At 38.3% G+C, this 25,283-nt stretch overlaps 1 protein-coding gene across 11 annotated transcripts in view; it reads right to left on the bottom strand.

The window, feature by feature from the left end:
* Positions 1–25,283, bottom strand: part of GPHN (gephyrin) — a 708,676-nt gene that overhangs the window by 52,582 nt on the left and 630,811 nt on the right. For all 11 annotated transcript variants that reach the window (XM_053602269.1, XM_053602258.1, XM_053602260.1 and 8 more), the window contains one exon: positions 12,241–12,362. In XM_053602269.1, coding sequence (XP_053458244.1) covers positions 12,241–12,362 — 122 coding nt within the window. The remainder of the gene's footprint in view (positions 1–12,240; positions 12,363–25,283) is intronic.

Below are 25,283 nucleotides of genomic sequence, written 5' to 3'. Positions count from 1 at the left end.
AAAAGTTACACCTAGTTAGAAAACATTTACGTCAGAATAGAAGAATGGTATTTGTGAAAATGCAAAGATTCAGATAACAAGTCATCAAGTAATGTTTTAGAAAAATGACTGTATATAGAAAAGTGAATTAGAAAAAAGACTTCCAGATGGTAGGAAGATGGAGGAGGGAAACAGTAGTGAAGTACACACACACACTCATCTGGAAAAATATGTAGCTAAATCTAAATGGACAATGACCGAATAAGCTGAGGAATTATAATTATGCAATAAATATGGATTCTCATAGTTATAGAAATACACTGCAAAGGAAATATTAATAACAGTCTAGAATTAAAAGTACTAGCTCACTATTATCTAAAAGTTGGGGGGATGGAAGGAGCAAGGGGAGGTACAAGTATTCTAAGGTCTCGTCTTACTGATTCAGGGGTCTTATAAAACAGAATGTCTTATAAGAGGGATATAGTTAACACTTTCTTTTTATGTAATAGTGCAGAAATATATATTTGATTATGAGTACCATAAATTAGAAGAAAAACATGAGGGAAATGGTAAAGTATGGTACAACTTTCAAAATAATAAGGGAATAGGACTGGGTGTGGTGGCTCACGCCTATAATCCCAGGACTCTAGGAGGCCAAGGCAGGTAGAGAGCCTGAGCAAGAGTAAGACCACATCTCTACTGAAAATAGAAAAACTTGCCAGCCATTGTGGTGGGTGCCTGTAATTCCCAGCTACTTGGGAGGCTGAGGCAAGAGGATCCCTCGTGCCCAAGAGTTTGACGTTTTTGTGAACTATAATGCCACAGCACTGTCCCCAGGGCAACATTGTGAGACTCTGTCTCAAAAAAAAAAAAAAAAAATTCTATTTTAATGTTTACTTATAAGCGATATATTTAAAGAGATGAAAGATTAATAATAATGGATAAGGCAAAAAGTCACCAAGCAAATATAAATAAGCAAAAAAGAGGACGGGCAATGTTAATGTCAAAATGTGATTTAAAATTAAAATAACTTAAACTATAAAGAGAGGCAACAAACTGTGATAGAAGACAAATTTTAAAGATGACACAGCAGTACATAACTGTCTCACAGACAGGTTCTCATTTCTTCTAGGCTTCATGATTGCTCTGCCAAATCTTTACACATTGTTGGCATTTAGTAAATGAACTGAATGAACCATGATTTCAAGTCAATCTCTCCACGGTAGCTTTGGAATAGGTTTAGTTATTACAACTATAATAATATTATAAGTAAATAATACTTGAGGATAGAGGATAGAGGAGAAGATACTAGTTAACATTACATAACCAATGGTGGCTCATGCCTGTAATCTTAGTACTCTGGGAGGCTGAGGCAGGTGGATTACTTGAGGTCAGGAGTTTGAGAACTACCTCAGAAAGAGCAAGACCCTATCTCTACTAAAAATAGAAAAAAAAGAAAAAGGGGAGGCACCTGTGGCTCAGTGGGAAGAGTGCCGGCCTCATATACCGAGGGTGGTGGGTCTGATCCCAGTCCTGGCCAAACTGCAACAAAATATGGCCGGGCATTGTGGCGGGCGCCTGAAGTCCAAGCTACTAGGGAGGAGGCTAAGGCAGGAGAATCATCTAAGTCCAGGAGTTGGAGGTTGCTGTGATCTGTGATGCCACAGCATTCTACCGAGGGTGATAAGGTGAGACTCTGTCTCTAAAAAAAAAAGAAAAAGAAAAACTGGCTAGACATGGTAGCTGGAGCCAGTAGTCCCAGCTACTTGAGAGGCTGAGGTAAGAGGATCACTTGAGTCCAAGAGTTTGAAGTTCTTGTGAGCTATGATGCCACAGCATATTACCCCGGGTGATAGAGACTCTGTCTCAAAAAAAAAAAAAAAAAAAATATATATATATATGTATATAATTCATATAACCATAAATAGTACTTTCTCTGAGAAGGAATTAAGGTGAAACTTGATTGTGTATTCAAATATCTGAAAGGCTGTCCTGTAGAAGAGGGAGTCAACTTATCTGTACTCTATTTTGCTATGTAAAATGTGCTCATAAGTATAACACACACCCATGTTTTTTTCCCAAACTTTCAGGAAAATGCCCCTTCTGAAAGTGGCCAGCTCTTGGTGGGAAAGACAGCTGGAAAGGGCTAACACTCCCTGGTAAATGTGCAGATTGTACTATCCTCCAGCAGCTGCCTGCTCTGTGAAGGCTATCCCTTTTCTCTCTTCTGTGAGTCCTTCCCTCCCTGCCACGTTGGAGGCCATGGCTGAGATGGCCATGTGCACAGCCAGTGGGGTGGAAGTTTCTGAGGCCACTTGGCCTGGGGCAGTCAGGGAGTCCCTAGGGCCTGTGCAGGGTTCCCAGTTCCCTCCATGTGCAGGGTCTTGGGCCTTGGCCCTCAACCTGCATGATCTTGGCCCGAGTTGGTAGCCCTACCACCACCCCTCCCCTAATCTTGGTGCTAGGTGGAGGCCACTCCTGCCTGCTCCCACCAGATCCTGGATCCTCCCAGCCTGGAAACTGTGTGCCTGGGAGGCCCAGTTCAACTCCTGAGCTGTACTGCTCAGTCTAATGCACATCCTTATTTTTCTCTCAAAAATTTGGGCAAAAAAGTGTGCATTATACGTGGCAAAATGTGGTATTTGGTATTGCTTTAAAGGACAGAATCAGGACTAATGGATGGAAGACACAGGGAGAAAGACTGGCTCAGTGTTAGGGAAAAAAATCCTTACTATAACAACCATTAAATAATAGAATGTGCTGCCTTATAAGGCAATATGATCTTTCTCACTAAGTGGGGTGTGGTAGTTCACATTTATCATCCTAGCACTTTAGGAGGCTGAGGCAGGAGGAGATCTCCTCCAGCCTGAGCAAAAGCAAGTACAAAAAATAGAAAAATTAGCTGGGCATGGTTGTGCTTGCCTATAGTCCCAGCTATTTGGAAGGCTGAGACTGAAGGATTGCTTGAGCCCAGGAGTTTGAGGTTGCATTGAGCTATCATACTACTGCACTCTAGCTGGGAGACAGAGCAAGAACTTGTCTCAAACAAACAAACAAAACCCCCCGCCCTCCCCTCCCAAAACAATAGAAAACCTGATGGCTAAATTGTTACAGATTTTCCTTAACACCTTATTGGGTCAAAGACTGGACTACTAGTATCACATGTTCCTTTTAATTCTAGGATATTATGTTCTGTGGAAATAATGAAAGTTATACAGACATAATGATTCTTTTCTTTTTTTTCTTATTTTTTGAGACAGAGTCTCATTTTGTTGCCCTGGGTAGAGTGCCATGGTGTCATAGCTCACATCAACCTCAAACCCCTGGGCTCAAGCGATTCTCTTACCTCAGCCTCCCAGTAGCTGGGACCATAGGTGCCACAATGTCCGGCTATTTTTAGAGACAAGGTCTCACTCTTGCTTAGCCTGGTCTTGAAACTGTGAGCTCAAGCAATCCACTCGCCTTGGCCTCCCAGAGTGCTTGGATTACAGCGTGAGCCTAGGCACCTGGCCACAATGACTATTATCTCCTCACACTTAGACTGAAGGCTAGAGGGAGAAAAATGACCCAGGTATTGCAATGGTATCCTGTACATCATATTTTTCTCCCTTTCACTTTTTGAACATTAGGAATACTCTATTTGACCTGAGTGAAAAAAAAAAAGCATCTTTTGGGCGGCGCCTGTGGCTCAAGTCGGTAAGGTGCTGGCCCCATATACCGAGGGTGGCGGGTTCAAACCTGGCCCCGGCTGAACTGCAACCAAAAAATAGCTGGGCGTTGTGACAGGCACCTGTAGTCCCAGGTACTCTGGAGGCTGAGGCAAGAGAATCGCTTAAGCCCAGGAGTTGGAGGTCGCTGTGAGCTGTGTGATGCCATGGCACCCTACCGAGGGCCATAAAGTGAGACTCTGTCTCTACAAAAAAAAAAAAAAAAAAAAAAAGCATCTTTTCTTCTTAAAGCCATGACATTCATCTTCGACTTGGGACATGGCTACCAATATTAATAATACTCTCTCTAGAAGCTTTAACTTAACACATCAAAGAAGCTTACACATATTAGAAAGGTAGAAAAAAAGACAACGGAGAAGAATAATTAAAAACAAAAAAATGTACCAGAGAATGAACATTGCATCTTTTTAGATTTCACTCTGATTGCTTTGGGAGCCCAATTCCAGTTAAGACTTTTTTGTTTTTTAAAATTTGCATCTGCGGGTGGCACCTGTGGCTCAGTGAGCAGGGTGCTGGCCCCATATACCAAGGGTGGCGGGATTGAACCGGGCCCTGGCCAAACTGCAACAACAACAACAACAAAAAAATAGCTGGGAGTTGTGGTGGGCGCCTGTAGTCCCAGCTACACGGGAGGCTGAGGCAAAAGAATCACCTAAGCCCAGAAGTTTGAGGTTGCTGTGATCTGTGACACCAAGGGTGTGACAAAGTGAGACTCTGTCTCTAAAAAAAAAAAAGAAAGAAAGAAAAGAAAAAAAAATTTGCATCTGCTTTATTATTACTTTTTTTGTATGAAAAGTTTTTATTGGCAAGGGAGGGATGCTGCAGAGCAGCACCAAGGAAGAGAGAAAAGGAGAGAGAGAGGGGAGAAAAGAGAGAGAGAGGAAAATGAGGTGGGGAGGAGGGAAGAGAAAGAGAGAGGAGAGAGAGAAGAAAAGAGGGCGAGAGAGGAGGGGCGAGAGAGAGAGAAATAGTTGCATCTGCTTTAAATTACTGTAATCATAATCCTGGCAAAAATTCTTTTTGCTTTACCATGTAGTCTGCTATGAAATTCAAAACTGAGACAGAGCCTTTACCCAAGTTTAGGATTTATGAGTTTCAGAATATTCAGAATGCAAATGCATTTTTATTTAAAAATATTTAATATAAACACACAGATGGACAACAGCTGCTAATTAGTTTTCTATGTCATCTGTTATAACAACTGCAAACTGTATCATTTTAAGATGAATGAAGATAACAATTAGATGGTGAGGAAAAATTCTAGGACTTGTAGATTAAGAAATAGTGGCAGTTAATCATATCAAAATAATAGAAAATAGTTTGGGACATACATTAATCACATCCTAATTCCTTCAGAAGTCAAGGATAAACTCAAGTATATTGAGGTGCCTGGGTGTCTATTTCATTTATGGAATCAAACTATATAGTACAGATAGCCATCATTTTGACACTTGGTATTCTGGCACTATGGAGTCATAGAAGGAAAAAAGAAAGCATAGTCCTTGCCTTTAAGTTTATGAACTAGTGCAGAAAACATGAAAAAAAATTTTAGGAGAATGAGTGAAATAAGTAATGAGATTAATATCATCCAATTTAAATACATTAATTAAAATAAAAATGTACAAGGGGGGTCCAGAAAGTATATAGCTAGGCAATATGAAGAAATAGAGATGGACGTGGCTGGGTAATTCCTGGATAGCCCTCGTGTGTAAGGAGAAACGATATGAATGGTGAGTGGGACAGAATGATCAGAATTAGTTTAAGATAATTAGGAAAGGATTTCTGGAAGGTAATACTTTTATGAGGTTAGGGTAGGAAAACAATTTCTAAAGCTACAGTAATACCTAGAGGTTATTCTTAGAAGAAATATAAGCATCAACTGTAACAGCTACTCTTAAGGATTAAGAAAGGCAACTGTAATAGCCACTACAAAAGCCTGTCATTGTCTTGTTAAGGTAGAAAGAACGGTCTTTGTTAACCAACAGAAAATGGGAGACCTCTGCTGATAAAAGCTGAGAGAATGAATGCATTATGTTGACTCAAAAATTAAAATTGTGCATTTTAGACAGAAAACTGCCTGCTTCCCTTATGCTTCCCATAAAGGAAGCAGGCAGTTCATAAAGGTAACAAGAACTAATTAGATTCAGTTCTAAATTCTCCTTGATGATTAGAAAATTCCTATTTCAAGAATATTAGGTAAGCAATAAGCATTTAGGACATGTTGGGCTCATGAATTGGTAGTTATAAGGTTCTTCCTAAATAATCACTGTCTGTCTTGATATTTACTGCTAGATGTGCCAGTTCCTATAAAAACCCAATCTGCTAGCTCAGGACTTGTTCCTCTTCTGCTTCTTGCTCTAATATGAAGAGGCAGCTTCACAAACTAGCAGCAGCAAGAGCATGCAACTCAAATCCCAAACACCAATCTACGACAGCCAAGCAAAGCCAGCATGATTTGAGGGGGGCAGGTTTTTGTGATGGCAATTTTCCAGAAGAGGAAACCCTCTTCTTAATTATGGGTATTCCCTAGCTTGTTAGGCCTTGAAAGGCCAGAAGAGCCAAGTTAGCAGTTTGGAAACTTTATTACTAATCTGTCTTACAGTTGATGTAGAAATATAAACAACTGAATTGTTAAAAGCAGTTTTAGGGATTATATAAGCTCAATTAATACTGGAGTATATTTAAAAAGTTTTCCCTAAATTGATACTGTGTACTTGGATTGTAATTACTACTGTTATAGTCAAGAGGTAAATGTGTAAGATCTTTTGAAGTCTGAAGGAGCAGCTCATCAATTTTTAGAATTAAAAGTTTGCCAAATCCATTTGGAATCCCCCTTCCAGATCCTTTTCATCAGAAATATCAAGTGAATCACCCCAGCCCCAAAGCACCGCAGTTGTGCTGTCAGTGCCATACTTTCTGGCCTGCTCTGATGGCCAATGTTCTTGGACTCACTTGGAAGGTTTCTGGACAGTGGTGTACAGTTGGAACAGTGGCAGCTGGAACTTTCTAGGTTTCATGGAAAGAGAGGAGAGGGTAGGAAACGATGGGCTGTCTAATCCTGCAGATGTACTCCTATTAAGTGCTGTGGACAGGGTGGTTACCAAGATGCATTTTGTTCTAGCCTTTATGGACTTTATAACCTGGTGGGAAACAAAACAACCCTGGTCCAATACTAACAAATCTATTTTGCACCCTGTTTAGGCCTTACAAGATAGCAATTTCTCAAAGAAATTTTAACAAATAGAAAAAAAGGCAAAAACAGAGAGGCACATATGTGCCCAAATGACCAACGTCTTAGATATTATTTCTATTCTCTGGCCACCACTGCCTTGGGTGTCACATATAACTCTCTGTACTTATTTACCTATCACACTTTCTTACTTGTCGTCTCTTCCCTCAGGCTGCACGGGAGGACAAAAGGAAGCTGACAGGTTATTGAACCAGGCACGAGGAAAGACAACTAGGAAATCTATTATCCCACCTTTATGGTAGAAACAAGATGGCGTTTAAAACATATAAACTCACATAAATTTGTGCCAATTTGGAATGTCTAGGCTTGCCTGGTTTCATATTTGGGCTGTGGATATAAGATTTGGGAGTGATTATCATAAGGAACCAGAAGGACAGAGCTAAGGGTGAGCCGTGGGGTTGACTTACATTTAGGGAATGAGCATAGGAAAAAGAGCTACAAAAGCCAAGAAAGGATACATTGTGAACAGAGGACAGAGATGTGGAAATAGTGTGTTGCTAGAGAAGGATATAAAATTGTAGGAAAAGAGGCCTAATAGCTGATTTTGTAGGTATTTTTGGTTTACAGACGCATACCATTTGGAGGCCCTGTGATCCAGATGAAGATAAATCAATACTGACACTGTGGTGTTCTCCTTCTGTATAACAGCCGTCACAATTTCTCTTTTATCAATCCCTTTCTTATTAATTCTCCTTCCAAATCTGAGCTTAAGCTTGGGAACTTTCTAAAATATTTTTACTACTAAGCTGTAATTCCTCTAAAGCAGGATCTATGTCTATTTCAAAAGCCTTTGACTTGAAATTTATATTAGATGCATGTTTAAATTTATTACGTCCTTGTTACTTTTTGTCATCCATGTACCAAAAGCTTGGTATCACTTTGGAGCTTGTTAGAAATGCAAAATTTTACTTCTCTATATTGTATTTGTTTTTATTTCTGTATTTTTGTTCATTCTGTTTCCTACTTAGATTAACACATCCTTTTTTCCTCTTTAAATTGTATTTATTTTTCAAGTTTTAAAATGGCACCTTTATAAAATGCCCTCTCATTACTATAGCCCATAGTGATACTATCTTCTGATATATTTAAATAAATAGTATCTTGTCTTCATAATGATAGTGCAGAATTATGAATTGTTTTGTTTTATTTGGAGACAGTCTCACTTTGTTGCTTAAGCTAGAGTGCCATGGCATCAGCCTAATTCATAGCAACCTCATGTTTGTTAAGGCTCCTGGCTCCAGCAATCCTCCTGTCTCAGCTTCTGGAGTAGCTGGGACTATAAGTGCCTGCCAATGTGCCCAGCTAATTTTTCTATTTTTAGTAGAGATATGGGTCTTGCTCTTGCTAAGACTGGTCTTCACGCCTTGACCTCTCAGAGTGCTAAAATTACAGGCATAAGCCACTATGCCTAGCCAGAATTATGAATTTTAATTTCAAGAAATTTAGATTCCATTTCCATCTCTGCTACCAACTAGTTGTATACTGCTGGCAAATTACTTAACATCTCTGGTTTTTTTTTTTTTTTTTTGTGGTTTTTGGCCGGGGCTAGGTTTGAACCTGCCACCTCCGGCATATGGGACCGGCGCTCTGCTCCTTGAGCCACAGATGCTGCCCATCTCTGGGTTTTAAAATGTGTCTTTTTAAAGCAAAAAACTAGGAACTCCAATAGTACTCTGTTCCAAATAATATCAGAAAATATGACTTAGGAAATGTATTTTAATATATACATTATATTTATAAATTAATGCCTTTCAAATATAATTGTTGAGTCTCAGTTACTTCAAGTACCCCTTCTATCATTTTCACAGAACCATTAAATTACCCTGTTTTTAAATAAAGGGTACAATAGCAATTGTACAACAAGCAAAGGCACAACAGCTCAACTCAATTCAAATTGTTAGAAAGTCTTACTCTTCTATTTCACATTAATTGCCAAAATTATGGTAGGTGATACAAATAAGAACTAAAAAGTGGAATCATAGTTTAACAACCAGACTCAAAACTTTGTAATGACATGAATACAGCTGTCAGTCCCTATCCTTATCTGAGTAAGGGGTCCATGCTCCCTGATATTCTTGAGCCATTTCTCTCCCTCCTTTAAATCTTGGTAGAGTTTCTCCTGACTGCTTATTTCCCTGGAGAGCTTTGCACAGAGGTTTCTGTATGACAACATTTGCTTTCCTTAGCAAATGGCTACATAGGAAGAATAATGAAGAGGAGGGCAACCTTTACAGAACATCAGCAGGCTGTAGATAAAATGCACCTTATTTCCTTTGCTAAACTCCTAGCACAGATCTCCATTAGAACAGTTATAAATTCCTTCCTTCCACATTCTGCTCTGCTTTCTAAAACCATTCACTTTGAAATGCTTTAATACAGCATTCCAAGACTGAGAAAGCCAAGATTTGCATCAATTGTTTTTTGAAAAAATTACTCTCATTTTGACATAAGGTGTTGCTATCAGAGAAAAAGATACACACTGGAGATTTTTACATTCTCTGAATTGCCTGTACCTGCTTATAATTTTGTTGTTCTTTACACTGTTTTCAAGACACACATTTTGGAGTTGAACATAATATCAACATTAATTTTTTTTTTTTTTGAGACAGAGTCTCACTTTGTCATCTGGAGTAGAGTGCTGTGGTATCCTAGCTCATAGCAAACTCAAACTCTTGGGTTCATGCTATCCTTTTGCCTCAGTCTCCCAAGTAGCTGAGACTATAGGCACTAACCATAACGCCTGGCTATTTTTAGACATGGAGGTCTCACTCTTGCTTAGGCTCGTCTCAAAACTCCTGAGCTCAAGCAATCCGCCTGCCGTGGCTTTGCAAAATGCTAGGATTACAGGCATGAGCCACCCCTCTCGGGCAGTATCATTAATTGTTAGGGAATTTCCACCACAAATCAACAGTGTGGATTGGAGACAATTACATATTGGCATACCAACATATGGGCCTTCAATGGTGTTTAGGCCTCTATGGTTATATAATAGCAGTATGTATAACATAATAAGTAGTTTTTTTAAAAAAAATGCAGAAATATAACAATTAGAGGGAGAATGGACAGAATCATAGTCCAGAAGAGCTTATGATAAAAATGCTTTTACTTTATAATATTTCTTACTTCAGTTCACAAATGCACTTGGAGGTAGGGCCAGAGCCATTGGTAAGGTGGGAAACACCACTAAAGAATCTGGAGTTTCAGGCCTACTTGCCTGTCTGTGTGCTTTTAAAACTCTTGGATTCATCCTATCTCTTCTTAGAAGTTGATTTTTGTCTTTAAAAAAGCTATACCAGGCACAATGGTTAATGCCTTTGTAATCTTAGAACTCTGGGAGCTGAGGCTGGTGGACAGCTTGAGTGTAGGAGTTCAAAACCACCCTGAGCAAGAGTGAGACCTCGTCTCTACTAAAAATAGAAAAACTTGCCGAGTGTTGTGCCAGGCACTTGTAATCCCGGTTACTTGGGAGACTGAGGTGAGAGGATTGCTTGAGCCCAAGAGTTTGAGGCTGCTGTGAGCTATGATGCCCCAGCACCCTACCCTGGGTGACAGAGTGAGATTCCATTTCAAAAAGAGAGACAGAAAAAAAAGCTATGTCTGTATCAGGATAGTTTTTAGGTGCTTGAAATTTATATGAAAGAATAAATTATTCAGGTCCAATTCAAATACTGAATCCCCTCCCTCCATGGGTTCTTTCTATTTCCTTCTGAGGATAAGGGAACCTGAGTGATGCCAGTAACTTACACACTGGCTTCATTAGCATGGGCCCTAAGCTAGCTAGTTACTTAATAATAAAATTCTTTAGAATGACATTCGAAAATACATCAAATGCCTTCTATTTCAATGTTCTCAAGAGAAAGAAAAAAATATCAGGAGTAAAGAAGAGAACTTTAAAAGGTGAGAAGACATAAAAGCTACTTTTTAGTAAACCTGTGTCCAAGGTTCAGACTGTGTCCAATTTGAGCGCTAGATAAAGTTCAGAGCATACCTTGTGAAATGGTTGGGGAGAACCTCTTCAAAAACACATTTGAGTACAGAGAAATACTCATCTTAAGGGAAGAAGGGTCTATGCATATGAGCTTTACTCAATAACAAGGTGACAAGAGAGAAAGGGGTGATTATAATGGAAGACACATCATGGTACTCATCACTCTCATTTGTCTCCACTTGGCTGATGTCTGAGTATTACTAACAACAGGCATTACTAGATGCCTCTAGTGAATGGGAACTAGCATCTGTTGGAACACAGCCAAGCAGCAGCCTTGTGGTAGTGGGATGCTCAGGGGCACAATGTAAGGGTAGATGGCAGAACCCTTGGGTGGGTTCCGTACAAGAGGGACGGACTCTACCTAACAAATGCAAACATTGTAACCTAGTTGTTTGTACTCTCACATTAACCTGAAATTAAAAAAAAAATGCATAGGCCACAGATTTGCTTTTGATCACATGTGATATATCACTAAGATTCACAGAAGTATTTGAGGAATTTAGCAGAGGGCTGGTTAATTTAGTAGATGGGGCTTATCTGCTCTTATAAATGGGCAATTATAGTCAATGTGTCTCACTTTGTACTTTCAAGTGGGTGAAGCCTGGAAATACCTGGGTTACACAGGATACAAAAATCAATATAAAAATACTAGAAAACAAAGAATCAGGTAGTGCTAATTTTGACAATTTTGTCTCTTCCTATCTTTCTTAAAATGAGTATAGTGTGCATAGGAACAATACTTTGACCAGGGAACAATACTTTTACCATTAGCTTCACTGGGAAAAAACCAACACTATTAAAAAAGATCTCTATGGGGTGGTGCCTGTGGCTCAGTGGGTAGGGCGCCAACCCCATATACCAAGAGTGGTGGGTTCGAACTGGCCTCGGCCAAACTGCAAAACAGAAAAATAGCTGGGAATTGTGGCAGGCGCCCGTAATCCCAGCTACTCAGGAGGCTGAGGCAAGAGAATTGCCTAAGCCCAGGAATTGGAGGTTACTGTGAGCTGTGATATCACAGCACTCTACTGAGGGCAATAAAATGAGACTCTGTCTCTAAAAAAAAAGACCCCTAAGAGCATAACATACCCAGAGGCAAGTGAAATGTTGTTATAGACAAGCCAAGAAAATAGTTATCCCTGAAGGACACAGGCATCTCACAATTCTTTGGCTTCTGAAGAATGAGACAAATGAAAACGATGATATTAAATTTCTGTATCTTAAGCAGCAATCAGATAACATTTTAAATATCCATGTTCGTACAGTAACTACTTTTAAAAATAAAATCTAATACTTACTTGTCTCCCACAATTCCCAAGTTGATTGTGGGGTAACCATGTTCCTGAATTGTTGCTAGGAGAGTTGAACGATTGCTGTCTCGAATCTTTCCTGGTAAGAGGTCATCTTCAGGATTTAGCAGCTACAAAGGCAAAAACCATCACAGATTATTCTTTTAGCATAATCTTGCCTATTGCTAATGAGAAGAAGAAATCTACTAAACAGAGTTAAGCATATCTAGCACCTACAATAGTATTTAGCATATAGAAAGTATATGTCCCAAACATCTTTGAGTAAATATTAAAAGTACAGGAGGATGAGAAAATGTTCCTATAGAAGTAAAGAAAAATGCAGAAATTTGGATACTGATTGAACAGCAGGCCAAATGTCACACCAGCTTTGGCCACAATAATTCTCTAGAGTATTATTGTGGGCCTTCAAGTAATTGGTTACTGGGCCAAACTAAATCTTTTTTCCTCCCACTATTATTTGCCAATTTGCCTTTCACTGGGACACTTGAGGTAGTGACTATGTGACATATTCTCAAGTCTGAAGAGAATGATAGTTTGTCTTTTTCAAGTTTTTTGATCTCTTTTCTAAAGTGGGGTCAACAGTATTAAAGAATTTAAACTTATCTGAAGAGGGAGACAGATGTTTTGTCTGATACTAGCAAGCTTAAGTAATATTTACTGACACACACCCACAATTCTATTACTTTAAACTGAACTTATCTTTAGAGATTTATTTATTCATTTATTTTTTTGAGACAAGAGTCTTGTTTTCTTGCCCCCAGTAGAGTGCCATGGGGTCATAGCTCACAGCAACCTCAAACTCTTGGGCTCAAGTGATTCTCTTGCCTCAGCCTCCCAAGCAGGTGGGACTACAGGTGCCTGCCATGACGCCCAGCTATTTTTAGAGATGGAGTCTTGCTCTGGCTCAGGCTGGACTTGAATCTGTGAGCTCAGGCAATCCACCTGCCTTGGCCTCCCAGAGTGCTGGGATTACACCATGAGCCACTGTGCCCAGCCTAGGAGATTTAGTATCTATTATTATGTCTATGAAGAAAATTAAATGGGCTTATTCTATCTGAGGATGTTCCAGTGAGGTAGCTAGAGTACACAAAGGAAGAACTTTAGATTCCAGTGGGGTTCAAATTCATGTTGCCCCAACTCTTTTGTTTTAATTTTTTTAAACTCTTTTGTCTTAATTTTCTCACTTGTAAAATACAGTAAATAATAATAACTACTGTGTAAGGTAATTGTTAGGATTGAGATAATGAACACACATTTTATGCAGAGAAATGTATAATAAATATGATTCTCTTTCTTTTCTTTATGATACATGATGTTGGAAGAACATCTACTTTCCTTCCTATTGTTCTCATGTTCTTCCTAGATGCTAGTACAGATGAAATTAGTTTAATGTGAACACAGACCATTTAACTATAACATATTTAAAGGCAGGGGGTCTACAAACACACACAAGCACACACACACCCTATACAACTTTAATTTATATATCAGTTTTAAGATATACTTTGATTTCAGAAAAATTCAAAAATAAAAAAAAGAAAGTATGGCTCGGCGCTTGTAGCCCAAGCAGCTAAGGCGTCAGCCACATACACCAGAGCTGGTGGGTTCGAATCCAGCCCGGGGCCTGCCAAACAATGACAAATACAACCCCAAAATAGCCGGGCACTGTGGTGGGTGCCTGTGGTCCCAGCTACTTGGGAGGCTGAGGCAAGAGACTTGCTTAAGCCCAGGAGTTGGAGGTTGCTATGAGCTGTGATGCCACAGCACTGTACCCAGAGGTGACAGCTTGAGGCTCTGTCTCAACAACAACAAAAAAAGAGTACTTCCTTGAAGCGAGAAAAATATGGAATATTATTTAAGTAAGTTAAAGATAAGCCTGAACTTTTCAGATCTTGGAATATTAATGTGGACAACACCTAGAGCTTAATATATGAGTTCTCCCAAAAAATAACCATAAGTCCCTTTAATCTTCTTTCTCTGGCTCATTAGTGATACTATGTGGCCAGATTCTTGGCTTTGTGTTGCAGAAGTAGCTTTTCAACCAACTGTCTTCTTAAAGTAGGCAGAAGAAAAACTCTGAAAATCTTATTTGGTGTCACCTGGGAATCTTCCCTTCGCATATTACACTAATTTAATAAGATGCCAATGGTGGCACCCATAGTTCTGTGGGTAGGGTGCCAGCCACGTACACCGAGCCCAGCCTGGGACTGCTAAACAACAATGACAACTGCAACAAAAAAATAGCCAGGTGTTGTAGCGGGCATCTGTAGTCCCAGCTACTCGGGAGGCTGAGGCAAGAGAATCACTTAAGCCCAAGAGTTTGAGGTTGCTGTGAGCTGTGACGCCATAGCACTCTGTGGAGGGTGACATAGTGACACTCTGCCTCAAAAAATAAAAATAAAAAATAAAAGACACCAAGCAAGATTAAAACCCAATTGCATCCTTAGTTATTGGCAGTGTTTGGAAAATTGCTATTGCAATGCTAATATAGATTAATTTTCTGATCCTAACTAACACAGTTATTAAAGTCATTATAATTTTATAAAGCCTTGTGGCTTTTTAGCTCCATTAACCAAAACAGTTGCTTCAGGAAGAAACTGTGTGGTTATATTACTTTTTATTTTTTTCACAGCAGGGTACTGACCACCAACTAAGTAAAATTTCCCTGTTATTAGGGTATTTTCTTTGCCATTCAGTTTTTCTGTTATTTTGCTGCAAACGGTTCCAGAAATAATGTAACAATTAGAGATCACTAGAGAACCAGTTACTTGTCTGTAAAACTGACATAATGAAATAATAGCTAAATGACAGTGTGGGATTTACAGTGCATTTTAAGTATTTTAAAAGAAAACAATACAGAATTAAATGAAAGCATAGAAAGCTGAATATACTAGAATAAACTCATTATTTTTCCCTTTAAAATTGATTCTTTTTTTCTGTTATCTTATTATACTTCTAGTCATCTTAGGAGTGATGCTGGAAACTTGCTTACTAGTTAAAACATGAAAGAAAAAATACAAAGTAAAACAATTAATTTTAATTTTCTGTTTTTGGTATTGTCTATGGTGCCAGGATTCAAACATTTAATTCTGATTATCTTTTTTCCTTTTGTAGTCCAGTCTTTTCCCAAAGGCCTCAATCATTAAGAACATTCTAATCTATTTCCTCCTTGTTTTCTTTTTTTTTTTGGCCGGGGCTGGGTTTGAACCCGCCACCTCCAGCATATGGGACCGGCGCCCTACTCCTGGAGCCACAGGCGCCGCCCGACCCTATGTTTTCATTCACTTTGTTATCACCCTAAACCAGTTGCAAGCATTTATTACATTATGTCTTAATTTCTGTAAAAGTCTTATTTATAATTGGCTGCCTTGCTACAATCTGTTTTTTCTGAGAAATAAAACGGAAACATTAACTTGCAAAACTTGTGTAACAGACAAACTATACCAAACCTAAACATGCAACTTGCGCTATCTTAAGTCAAATTGTTTTTAACACAACCTGGTTTATATCTATCTACTTAATGATATATTATTGAGAGTGACGACTACAAATAGATACTGTTGATTTAGCAGTAACTCCACACAGACTCATGTGCTCCAAAAGATGAGCTGCTTGTTCCAGCAACTCATTTATCTTACAAATTATGACCTATCTGCCTGGACCTTGCTTACTAACTTCTACCTTAAAACTACCCCATGACCAACACTGGTCCTCAAAATCTAAAAAGTAGCCTTTGATAAACTTACCCTTTTGGGACACTACTGATATTGAAGAATAGCAGAATATGCCACCCCCAAACATGCCCTTTTGATGTAAGAATTATTTTTGAGTTGAGAAGAAACAGATAAAGAGAAGTTCTCTTCCTTTCCCCAACTTGCCTACAAGCAGGATGAAACTTTTGTACAAAGGTGTCCCTATACTGTTCTCTACTAGGAGGGATAAAAACTTGGGCACTTAGTGAAAGGACAGCATTGTTAATCAACTATTTAGCAGAGAAACATAAATATCAGCCTGGAGATGGCACCAAAGGAACCTACATATCAAATTTTACTAACTAGCCTTTAATCTAGCCTTAGTTTCCCATATAATTGTCTTTCCACAAGTTGCTGGACCTAGAGATTCAAGGTCCTTTTCTTTTGTCTCATCATTTCTCTAAGAATTTATTGTTCTTTGTTGAAGATGTTATATAAGCCAGACTTCTAGGTCACCTCTTTGAGAGTTACTAATTTTTCCTTGGGTATCTCCCACGTATATATGAGGGATATAAGTTAATAAACTTAGGTTTTTTTATTATCATCTTTTGTTTTAGGGTCTCAGCTAAGGATGCATAAGGATAGGGAATTATTAATTTTTTTGTCCCCTACACCATCAAGATGATGCTTTCCTTTGCTCAAAAAAGGTTTTTCTCCCCTGTACTGTCAAGGTGATGTTTTCCTTTGCTCAGAAACGTACATATCCAGCTTTCTATAATCAGATCAATAAGTTTCCTTGATGGTTCCACCAAGACTTCTAGAAGCCTTACCACCAAGCATATTATTGATCATATTTCAAGATACTGAAGTTTCTTGGGCCTCTTTTGTTCAAGGGTTTCTTAGTTTATGATGATGAAGTAAGTCCAGCATTTATTCTGAGTTGGAGCCTTTTCTGTTGAGCTCCCAAAGATAGCTGACATTTATTTTGTTTGTCATCAATATAAGGTTCCCAGTGATTTTTATCTGATCAGATTTGTATTAATCTTTCTTTTCTTTTTTTTTTTGAGACAGAGCCTCAAGCTGTCGCCCTGGGTAGAGTGCCATAGCATCACAGCTCACAGCAACCTCTAACTCCTGGGCTCAAGCGAGTCTTCTGTCTCCGCGTCCCAAGTAGCTGGGACCACAGGTGCCCGCCACAACACCTGGCTATTTTTTGGTTGCAGCCGTCATTGTTGTTTGGCGGGCCCGGGCTGGATTCGAACATGCCAGCTCAGGTATATGTAGCTGGTGCCTTAGCCGCTTGAGCCACAGGCACCGAGCCTAATCTTTATTTTCTTTGGTGAAGGTCTGCTAGAGCACTGATTTAATACTAAACATCCTGTCAATTGGCTTTACATTGGCTGTGTGCTTGTGTAAGAACTTCTTTTAAGCTTTGTGCATACTTGAGAAATTAGCTTTGGGAGAGATCTCACTACCCATTCTGGCCTCTTGAATTTTAGGCTTCATTGTCTGGGGTTCAACCCTAGTGTTAAGGACTTCAGATATGACATTTCTTTTTCCTCTTCTTCTTCTTCTTTTTTTGGGACAGAGGATACTTTTTCTGTTTTTAGTAGAGATAGGGTCTTGCTGTTGCTCAGTATGGTCTCAATCTTCTGAGTTCCAACAGTCCTCCCACCTTGGCCTCCCAGAGTGCTATGATTTTTATTTATTTATTTATTATTAAATCATAGCTGTGTACATTAATGCAATCATGGGGCACCATACATTGCTTTTATATACCATTTGACATATTTTCATCACACTGGTTAACATAGCCTACCTCGCATTTTCTTAGTTATTGTGTTGAGACATTTACACTCTACATTCAGTAAGTTTCACATGTACCCTTGTAAGATGCACAGTAGGTGTGGTCCCAACAATCTCCCTCCCTCCACCTATTCTCCCCTCCGCCCTCCCCCTTCCATATTCTTAGGTTATAATTAGGGTATAGCTTTCATATAGAAGCTATAAATTAGTTTCATAGTAGGGCTGAGTACATTGGATACTTTTTCTTCCATTCTTGAGATACTTTACTAAGAAGAATATGTTCCAGCTCCATCCATATAAACATGAAAGAGGTAAAGTCTCCATCTTTCTTTAAGGCTGCATAATAGCCCATAGTGTACATACACCACAATTTCTTAATCCATTCATGGATCGATGGGCACTTGGGCTTTTTCCATGACTTAGCAATTATGAATTGAGCTGCAATAAACATTCTGGTGCAAATATCCTTGTTATAAAGTGATTTTTGGTCTTCTGGGTATATACCTAGTAGAGGAATTGTAGGATCGAATGGCAGGTCTGTTTTTAGATCTCTAAGTGTTCTCCAAACATCTTTCCAAAAGGAATGTATTAATTTGCATTTCCACCAGCAGTGTAGAAGTGTTCCCTTTTCTCCACATGCATGCCAGCATCTCTGGTTTGGGGATTTTGTGGTATGGGCTAATCTTACTGGAGTTAGATGATATCTCAAAGTAGTTTTGATTTGCATTTCTCTGATGATTAGGGATGATGAGCATTTTTTCATATGTCTGTAGGCTGTGTGCCTGTCTTCTTCAGAGAAGTTTCTCTTTAAGTCCCTTGCCCAGACTGAGATGGGATCACTTGTTCTTTTCTTGCTAATATATTTGAGTTCTCTGTGGATTCTGGTTATTAAACCTTTATCAGAGACATAACCTGAAAATATCTTCTCCCATTCTGAGGGTTGTCTGCTTGCTTTACTTACTGTGTTCTTGGCTGTGTAGAAGCTTCTTAGCTTGATCAGGCCCCAGTAGTGTATTTTTGATGCTGCTTCAATTGCCCGGGGGTGGGTGGGGGGGGGAGGTCCTCCTCATAAAATATTCGCCAGGCCGATTTCTTCAAGAGTTTTCCCTGCACTTTCTTCTAGTATTTTTAGTTTCATGTCTTAAGTTTAAATCTTTAATCCAGGGAGAGTCTATCTTAGTTAATGGTGAAAGGTGTGGGTCCAGTTTCAATCTTCTACAGGTTGCCAGCCAGTTCACCCAGCACCATTTGTTAAATAGGGAATCTTTTCCCCACTGAATGTTTTTAATTGGTTTGTCAAAGATCAAATAACAGTAAGTAGCTGGGTTCATCTCTTGTTTCTCTATTCTGTTCCATACATCTACCTCTCTGTTTTGTGCCAGTACCATGCTGTTTTGATCACTATTGATTTATAGTATAGTCTGAGGTTTGGTAGCATGATTCCTCCTGCTTCGTTTTTATTTCTGAGTAATGTCTTGGCTCTTCAAGGTTTTTCTGGTTCCATATAACACGAAGTATTAATTTTTTGAGATATTTAAAGTATGATAGTGGAACTTTAATAGGGATTGCATTAAAATTGTATATTGCTTTGGGTAGTATGGAGATTTTTAACAATGTTAATTCTTCCCAGCCATGAAGCATGGTATGTTTTTCCATTTGTTAACATCTTTAGCTATTTCTTGCAGGGGTCCTCAAACTACGGCCTGCGGGCCACATGAGGTGGTGTGATTGTATTTGTTCCCGTTTTGTTTTTTTACTTCAAAATAAGATACGTGCAGTGTGCATAGGAATTTGTTCATAGTTTATTTTTACCTATAGTCCGGCCCTCCAACGGTCTGACAGTGAACTAGCCCCCTGTTTAAAAAGTTTTAGGACCTGTTAGAGTTTCATAGTTCTCTTTATAGAGATCTTTCATGTCCTTTGTTAGATAAACTCCCAAATATTTCATCTTCTTTGGCACTACTGTGAAGGAAAGAGTCCTTGACTATTTTTCAGCTTGACTATTGTTGGTATATATAAAGGCTACAGATTTATGAATGTTGATTTTGTAACCTGAGATGCTGCTGTATTCCTTGATCACTTCTAAGAGTTTTGTAGTAGAATCCCTGTTGTTTTCCAGATCAGAGTGCTAGGATTATAGGTATGAGCCACCTGGTTAACTCTGGCTTCCGTTTTCCTTTTCATGCTTTTCTCTTTCTAAAAAGCATAATTTCTTTAAGGATAACTTAGAATTGCAGTGGTCACTTTGAGGTACTTTTGATATGACTATAATTATTCATTTGAAAGTACTTTTAGAACAAAAGGGGAATATAATTCTGAATATCCAATGATTAGCATTGTCATGCAAAATTTCAAAATAAAATTGGAATAGAACATTTAAAAAAATAAACTTTTTTGTTAAACCCTCATGAGGAGATTCTCTGTCTTATTCGTCTAAAAGAGAAATCACTTAGCCTATTCTAAGCGACTTCCCTCTTTATTTCTGTTCTTCAGAGGTTTAATACTATGGTCTCCGTTGAATTGTCAAGGGAGTAAGACACTGTTTGAACTGGCTGCAATGACTCATTTTCTCTCTTTTTCATGTATTGAAATGGGTTTGCCTTTTCTAAGATTTTCACTCTCTTTGCAAAGGAAGATTAGACTTTTATAGTGGTAACTGTTTCCATTTCAGTTGCAACCAGCTCCCTTATATATCCTTGCTTTTCTTTTATCTTCTAGGAAATTATTCAAAACTCAATTCTGGTCATTATGGACATACCATAATATTCAGATAATTCAGATAAACAGATCTAACACACACAAAAAAGAGGACAAAAAGGGCGGCTCCTGTGGCTCAAAGGGGTAGGGTGTCAGCCCCATATGCCAGAGGTGGCGGGTTCAAACCCAGCCCTGGTCAAAAACTGCAAAAAAAAAAAAAGAAAGAAAAGCAGGTTTTAAGCTCTGATGAAGCATGCTCCTGTTCCAAATAGCTTTTAATTAAACTTGGGGGGGTGGGCAAGGGGGAAAGGTTTACTTGAGAGTTAATCCAATGGCCTTGTTTACTAAGTTATTAGAAAGGAAGAGGAACATTCAGAGCTTTTAAATAAAATTTAAGGAGGCTTTAGATTTTGGTTTACAAATTATATTAGTAGAATTCATATCATATTTCCATTAAGATGACTCTTAGGGGAAGGCAGAGGAGGGTGGTAGGCCTTACCTACTGAGTACAACGTAGGGATATATGGCACATTTCTTGGGTGGAGGGCTCAACTGCAACTTGGACTTTATCTAACAAATGCAAACAATGTAACCTAATTGTATGTAGCCTTATATTAATCTGAAATTTTAAAAAAGATAACTCTTTGGACAAATTAAACTGATTTAATTATTTTTACTTTTTTTTTTTTTTTGTAGAGACAGAGTCTCACTTTACCACCTTCGGTAGAGTGCCACGATGTCACAGGACTCACAGCAACCTCCAGCTCTTGGGCTTCCGCGAGTCTCCTGCCTCAGCCTCCCGAGCAGCTTTATTTTTTAAACCAAACTGTCCTGTGTTTTCTTCCTAACTTTACCACTAGAAGAACAGATATGAAGAAGGAAGTCTCTTATAATAGGTGAGGTCTAAGAAAATTGTTTTAGAATAATATTATAGTTAATTTTGTGCCTGTAATCCTGCTCCTCAGGAAGATGAGACAGGAGAACCACTGAGCTTGAGCCCAGGAATTTGAGGCTCCAGTGAGTTAGGACTACACCACTATACTTCAGCCTACATGACAGAGTGAGATCCTTTTTTATCTCCTTAAAATTTTCTTTACTTCTTTTCTAAAAAATAGCAAAATTCATATTCACCTAAATTGAATGATGAGATGAAATGTCTCTGTGCAAAGAGATGAATTCTTATAATGCTTCTAACATCATAAGATTTTATATGAATTTAAATTTTAAATTCCAGATCCTTAGTTAATGTTAAGACTTTAAACTAATATTAACTTCAACTGATAAATAATCTTGACTATGTGGACAATATAATGTTTAATATGCTAGTGATCTTATTAACTATATTATAAACCATCATTAACAGGTTAGAGGGTTATATGTGAAGGTAGAGGAATGCTTGTGCAAAGTAATGAGTATGTTTGATTTATTAGGAAAAAGGAGAATAATATTTTTCTTAAAGTATAAATTATCTGATTATGCCAGAATATGAAGGAAGATAGATAATAAAAAAATTTTTTTGAGGGTATTATACAATAAGTATATAAGTTCTAAAAGGAAATTGCTTTATTTGCTTGGGAATAAGAACTACATATGATGAATTTACAGGAAGAATAACCTGTGTACTATGTTCTGAATGTTTGTGTCCCTCTAACCCTTATTCATATGCTGAAATCCTTACCCCTAAGATGACAGTATTAGGAGGTGGGAAGTGATTAGGTTACAAAGGTAAAGCCCTTATGAATGAAATTAGTGTCCTTATAAAACAGGACCAAGGCTTGGCGCACATAGCACAGTGGTTATGGCGCCAGCCACATAAACCAAGGTTTGCAGGTACGAACCTGGCTTGGGCCAGCTAAACAACGATGACAACTGCAACAACAACAACAACAAAAATAGCCCAGCACTGTGGTGGGTGCCTGTAGTCCCAGCTACTTGGGAGGCTGAGGCAAGAGAATCACTTAAGCCCAAGAGTTGGAGGTTGCTGTGAACTGTGATGCCACGGCATTCTACCGAGGGCAACATAGGTGAGACTCTGTCTCAAAAAAAAAAAAAAAAAAAAAAAAAAAGAAATAAAAAAGGCCCAAGAGAACTTGCTTATCCTTCCTTCATGTGACAGACAATAAGAAGCCTTGATCTTGGATTTCTCAGCCTCCAGAATTGTAAGAAATAAATTTCTGTTGTTCACAAACTACCCTAATTATGGCATTTTATTATAGCAGCCCAAATGGACTAATTATTAACAAAGTTGGTAAGATGACATGAGTTTATTCATAAAGAAAAAAGGCCTATCGCAGAAGACTGAAACTGGACCCACACCTTTCACCATTAACTAAGATAGACTCTCAGTGGATTAAAGATTTAAACTTAAGACATGAAACTATAAAAGTACTAGAAGAAAGTGCAGGGAAAACACTTGAAGAAATCAGCCTGGGTGAATATTTTATGAGGAAGACCCCCAGGGCAATTGAAGCAACACCAAAAATACATTACTGGGATCTGATCAAACTAAAAAGCTTCTGCACAGCCAAGAACACAGTAAGTAAAGCAAGCAGACAACCCTCAGAATGGGAGAAGATATTTTCAGGTTATGTCTCTGACAAAGGTTTAATAACCAGAATCCACAGAGAACTCAAACATATTAGCAAGAAAAGAACAAGTGATCCCATCTCAGTCTGGGCAAGGGACTTGAAGAGAAACTTCTCTGAAGAAGACAGGCACACAGCCTACAGATATATGAAAAAATGCTCATCATCCTTAATCATCAGAGAAATGCAAATCAAAAACACTTTGAGATATCATCTAACTCCAGTAAGATTAGCCCACATTACAAAATCCCAAAACCAGAGATGCTGGCGTGCATGTAGAGAAAAGGGAACACTTCTGCACTGCTGGTGGGAATGCAAACTAATACATTCCTTTTAGAAAGATGTTTGAAGATCACTTAGGGATCTAAAATAGACCTACCATTCAATCCTTCAATTCCTCTACTAGGTATATATTCAGAAGACCAAAAATCACATTATAACAAAGATATTTGCACCAGAATGTTTATTGCAGCTCAATTCATAATTGCTAAGTCATGGAAGAAGCCCAAAGGCCCAGTGACCCATGAATGGATTAATAAATTGTGGTACATGTACACCATGGAATATTATGCAGCCTTAAAAAAAGATGGAGACTTTACCTCTTTCATGTTTACATGAATGGAGCTGGAATATATTCTTCTTAGCAAAGTATCTCAAGAATGGAAGAAAAAGTATCCAATGTACTCAGCCCTACTATGAAACCAATTTATAGCTTTCATATGAAAGTTATAACCCAACTATAGCCCAAGAAGAGGGGGAGGGAAGAGACAGAAGAGAGGGGGGAGGATGAGTGGAGGGAGGGTAATTGGTGGGGATACACCTACGGTGCATATTACAAGGGTACATGTTAAATTTACTAAGTGTAGAGTATAAATGTCTTAACACAATAAGGAAATACGGTGAAGGCTATGTTAACCAGTTTGATGAAAATATTTCAAATGGTATATAAAACCAGCACATTGTACCCTGTGATTGCATTAATGAACACAGCTATGATTTAATTAAAAAAAAAAAGAAAGAAAAGAAAGAAAAAAGGCCCATATATCTTGCCAATTGTTTCTGGAATTTTGGTTTTCATTTTGTTAAAGATTGCCAAGTCATTTTGTGCCCAGATGACAAAGGTTCCTATTTATAGGCAAAATATCCTGTTAACTCTCTGGGTTTATGGAATATTCTTAAACTATTTTTTTTTTTTGAGACAGAGTCTCACTTTGTCACCCTGGGTAGAGTGCTGTGGCATCATAGCTTCCAGCAACCTCAAACTCCTGGGTTTGAGCGATTGTCTTGCCTCAGTCTCCTGAGTAGCTGGGATTACAGGTGCCTGCCACAATGGCTGGCTAGGTTTTCTATTTTTAGTAGAAACGAGGTCTCACTTTTGGTCAGGCTGGTCTTAAATTCCTGAGCTCAGGCGATCCACCTGCCTTGGCCTCCTAGAGTGCTAGGATTATAGGCGTGAGCCACTGTGCCTGGCCTGAAAGTATTGTCTTAACTTATGGCTTATATTAATATTTTGTCTTGTCCAACAGGTCTTTTTAATTTTGCTTTTCACAAATTCAGAATACTGAAACTATTAAGATGTCTTTTATACCTCAGCTATATTGGCTACTAGGTAACACAGAGATTTGCTCCTTTCCCCTTTGAAAGGAAGAATGCTAAAATATGTGACATAAATATTTTCACCATATGATCCTCTCAATAGATGCAGAAAAAGCATTTGTAAAAATTAAACATATTTTGATAAGAACACTTAAGAAAACAGGCATAGATGGGATATTTCTTAAACTAGTAAGAAGCCATCTACAACAAACTTAAACCATTTAGTCTATTACATACAAAGTGGACCATTTACATTTAATGTAAGTATTGATAAAGTTAAGACTTATGCCTATCATTTTATTTTTCACTTTTTGTTTGTTCCCTCCTTTATGTCTGTGTTTTCTAGCCTTCATGCAGATTGAACTTTTTTTTAGAATTCCATTTTGTTTTTGAATATATCTCTTTTATAGATTTTTTATTCTAGTGTATTATAATACATTATTTATCCACTAGATTATGAGCTTCTGCAGTCTAAGTTTTTTCCTACTATTTTGAAATTTCCTATTTTGTGCTGTATAGATGATAGTCTATAAATATTTAGAAAATATCAAGCCTATGGTCCAGTTCCTAGGCTTAAAAATATAACAGAGAAAGTCTTCTCACATGCCTTTCAGGGAAAATAGTAGGAAAAAGACAGGAGGTTTAAGAGACAAGG

Source organism: Nycticebus coucang, chromosome 9 (assembly GCF_027406575.1).
Source record: "Nycticebus coucang isolate mNycCou1 chromosome 9, mNycCou1.pri, whole genome shotgun sequence".
Classification (NCBI taxonomy): Eukaryota; Metazoa; Chordata; class Mammalia; order Primates; family Lorisidae; genus Nycticebus; species Nycticebus coucang.
Note: the sequence above shows the minus strand (reverse complement) of the source record. Positions and strands in the feature narration are given on the sequence as shown.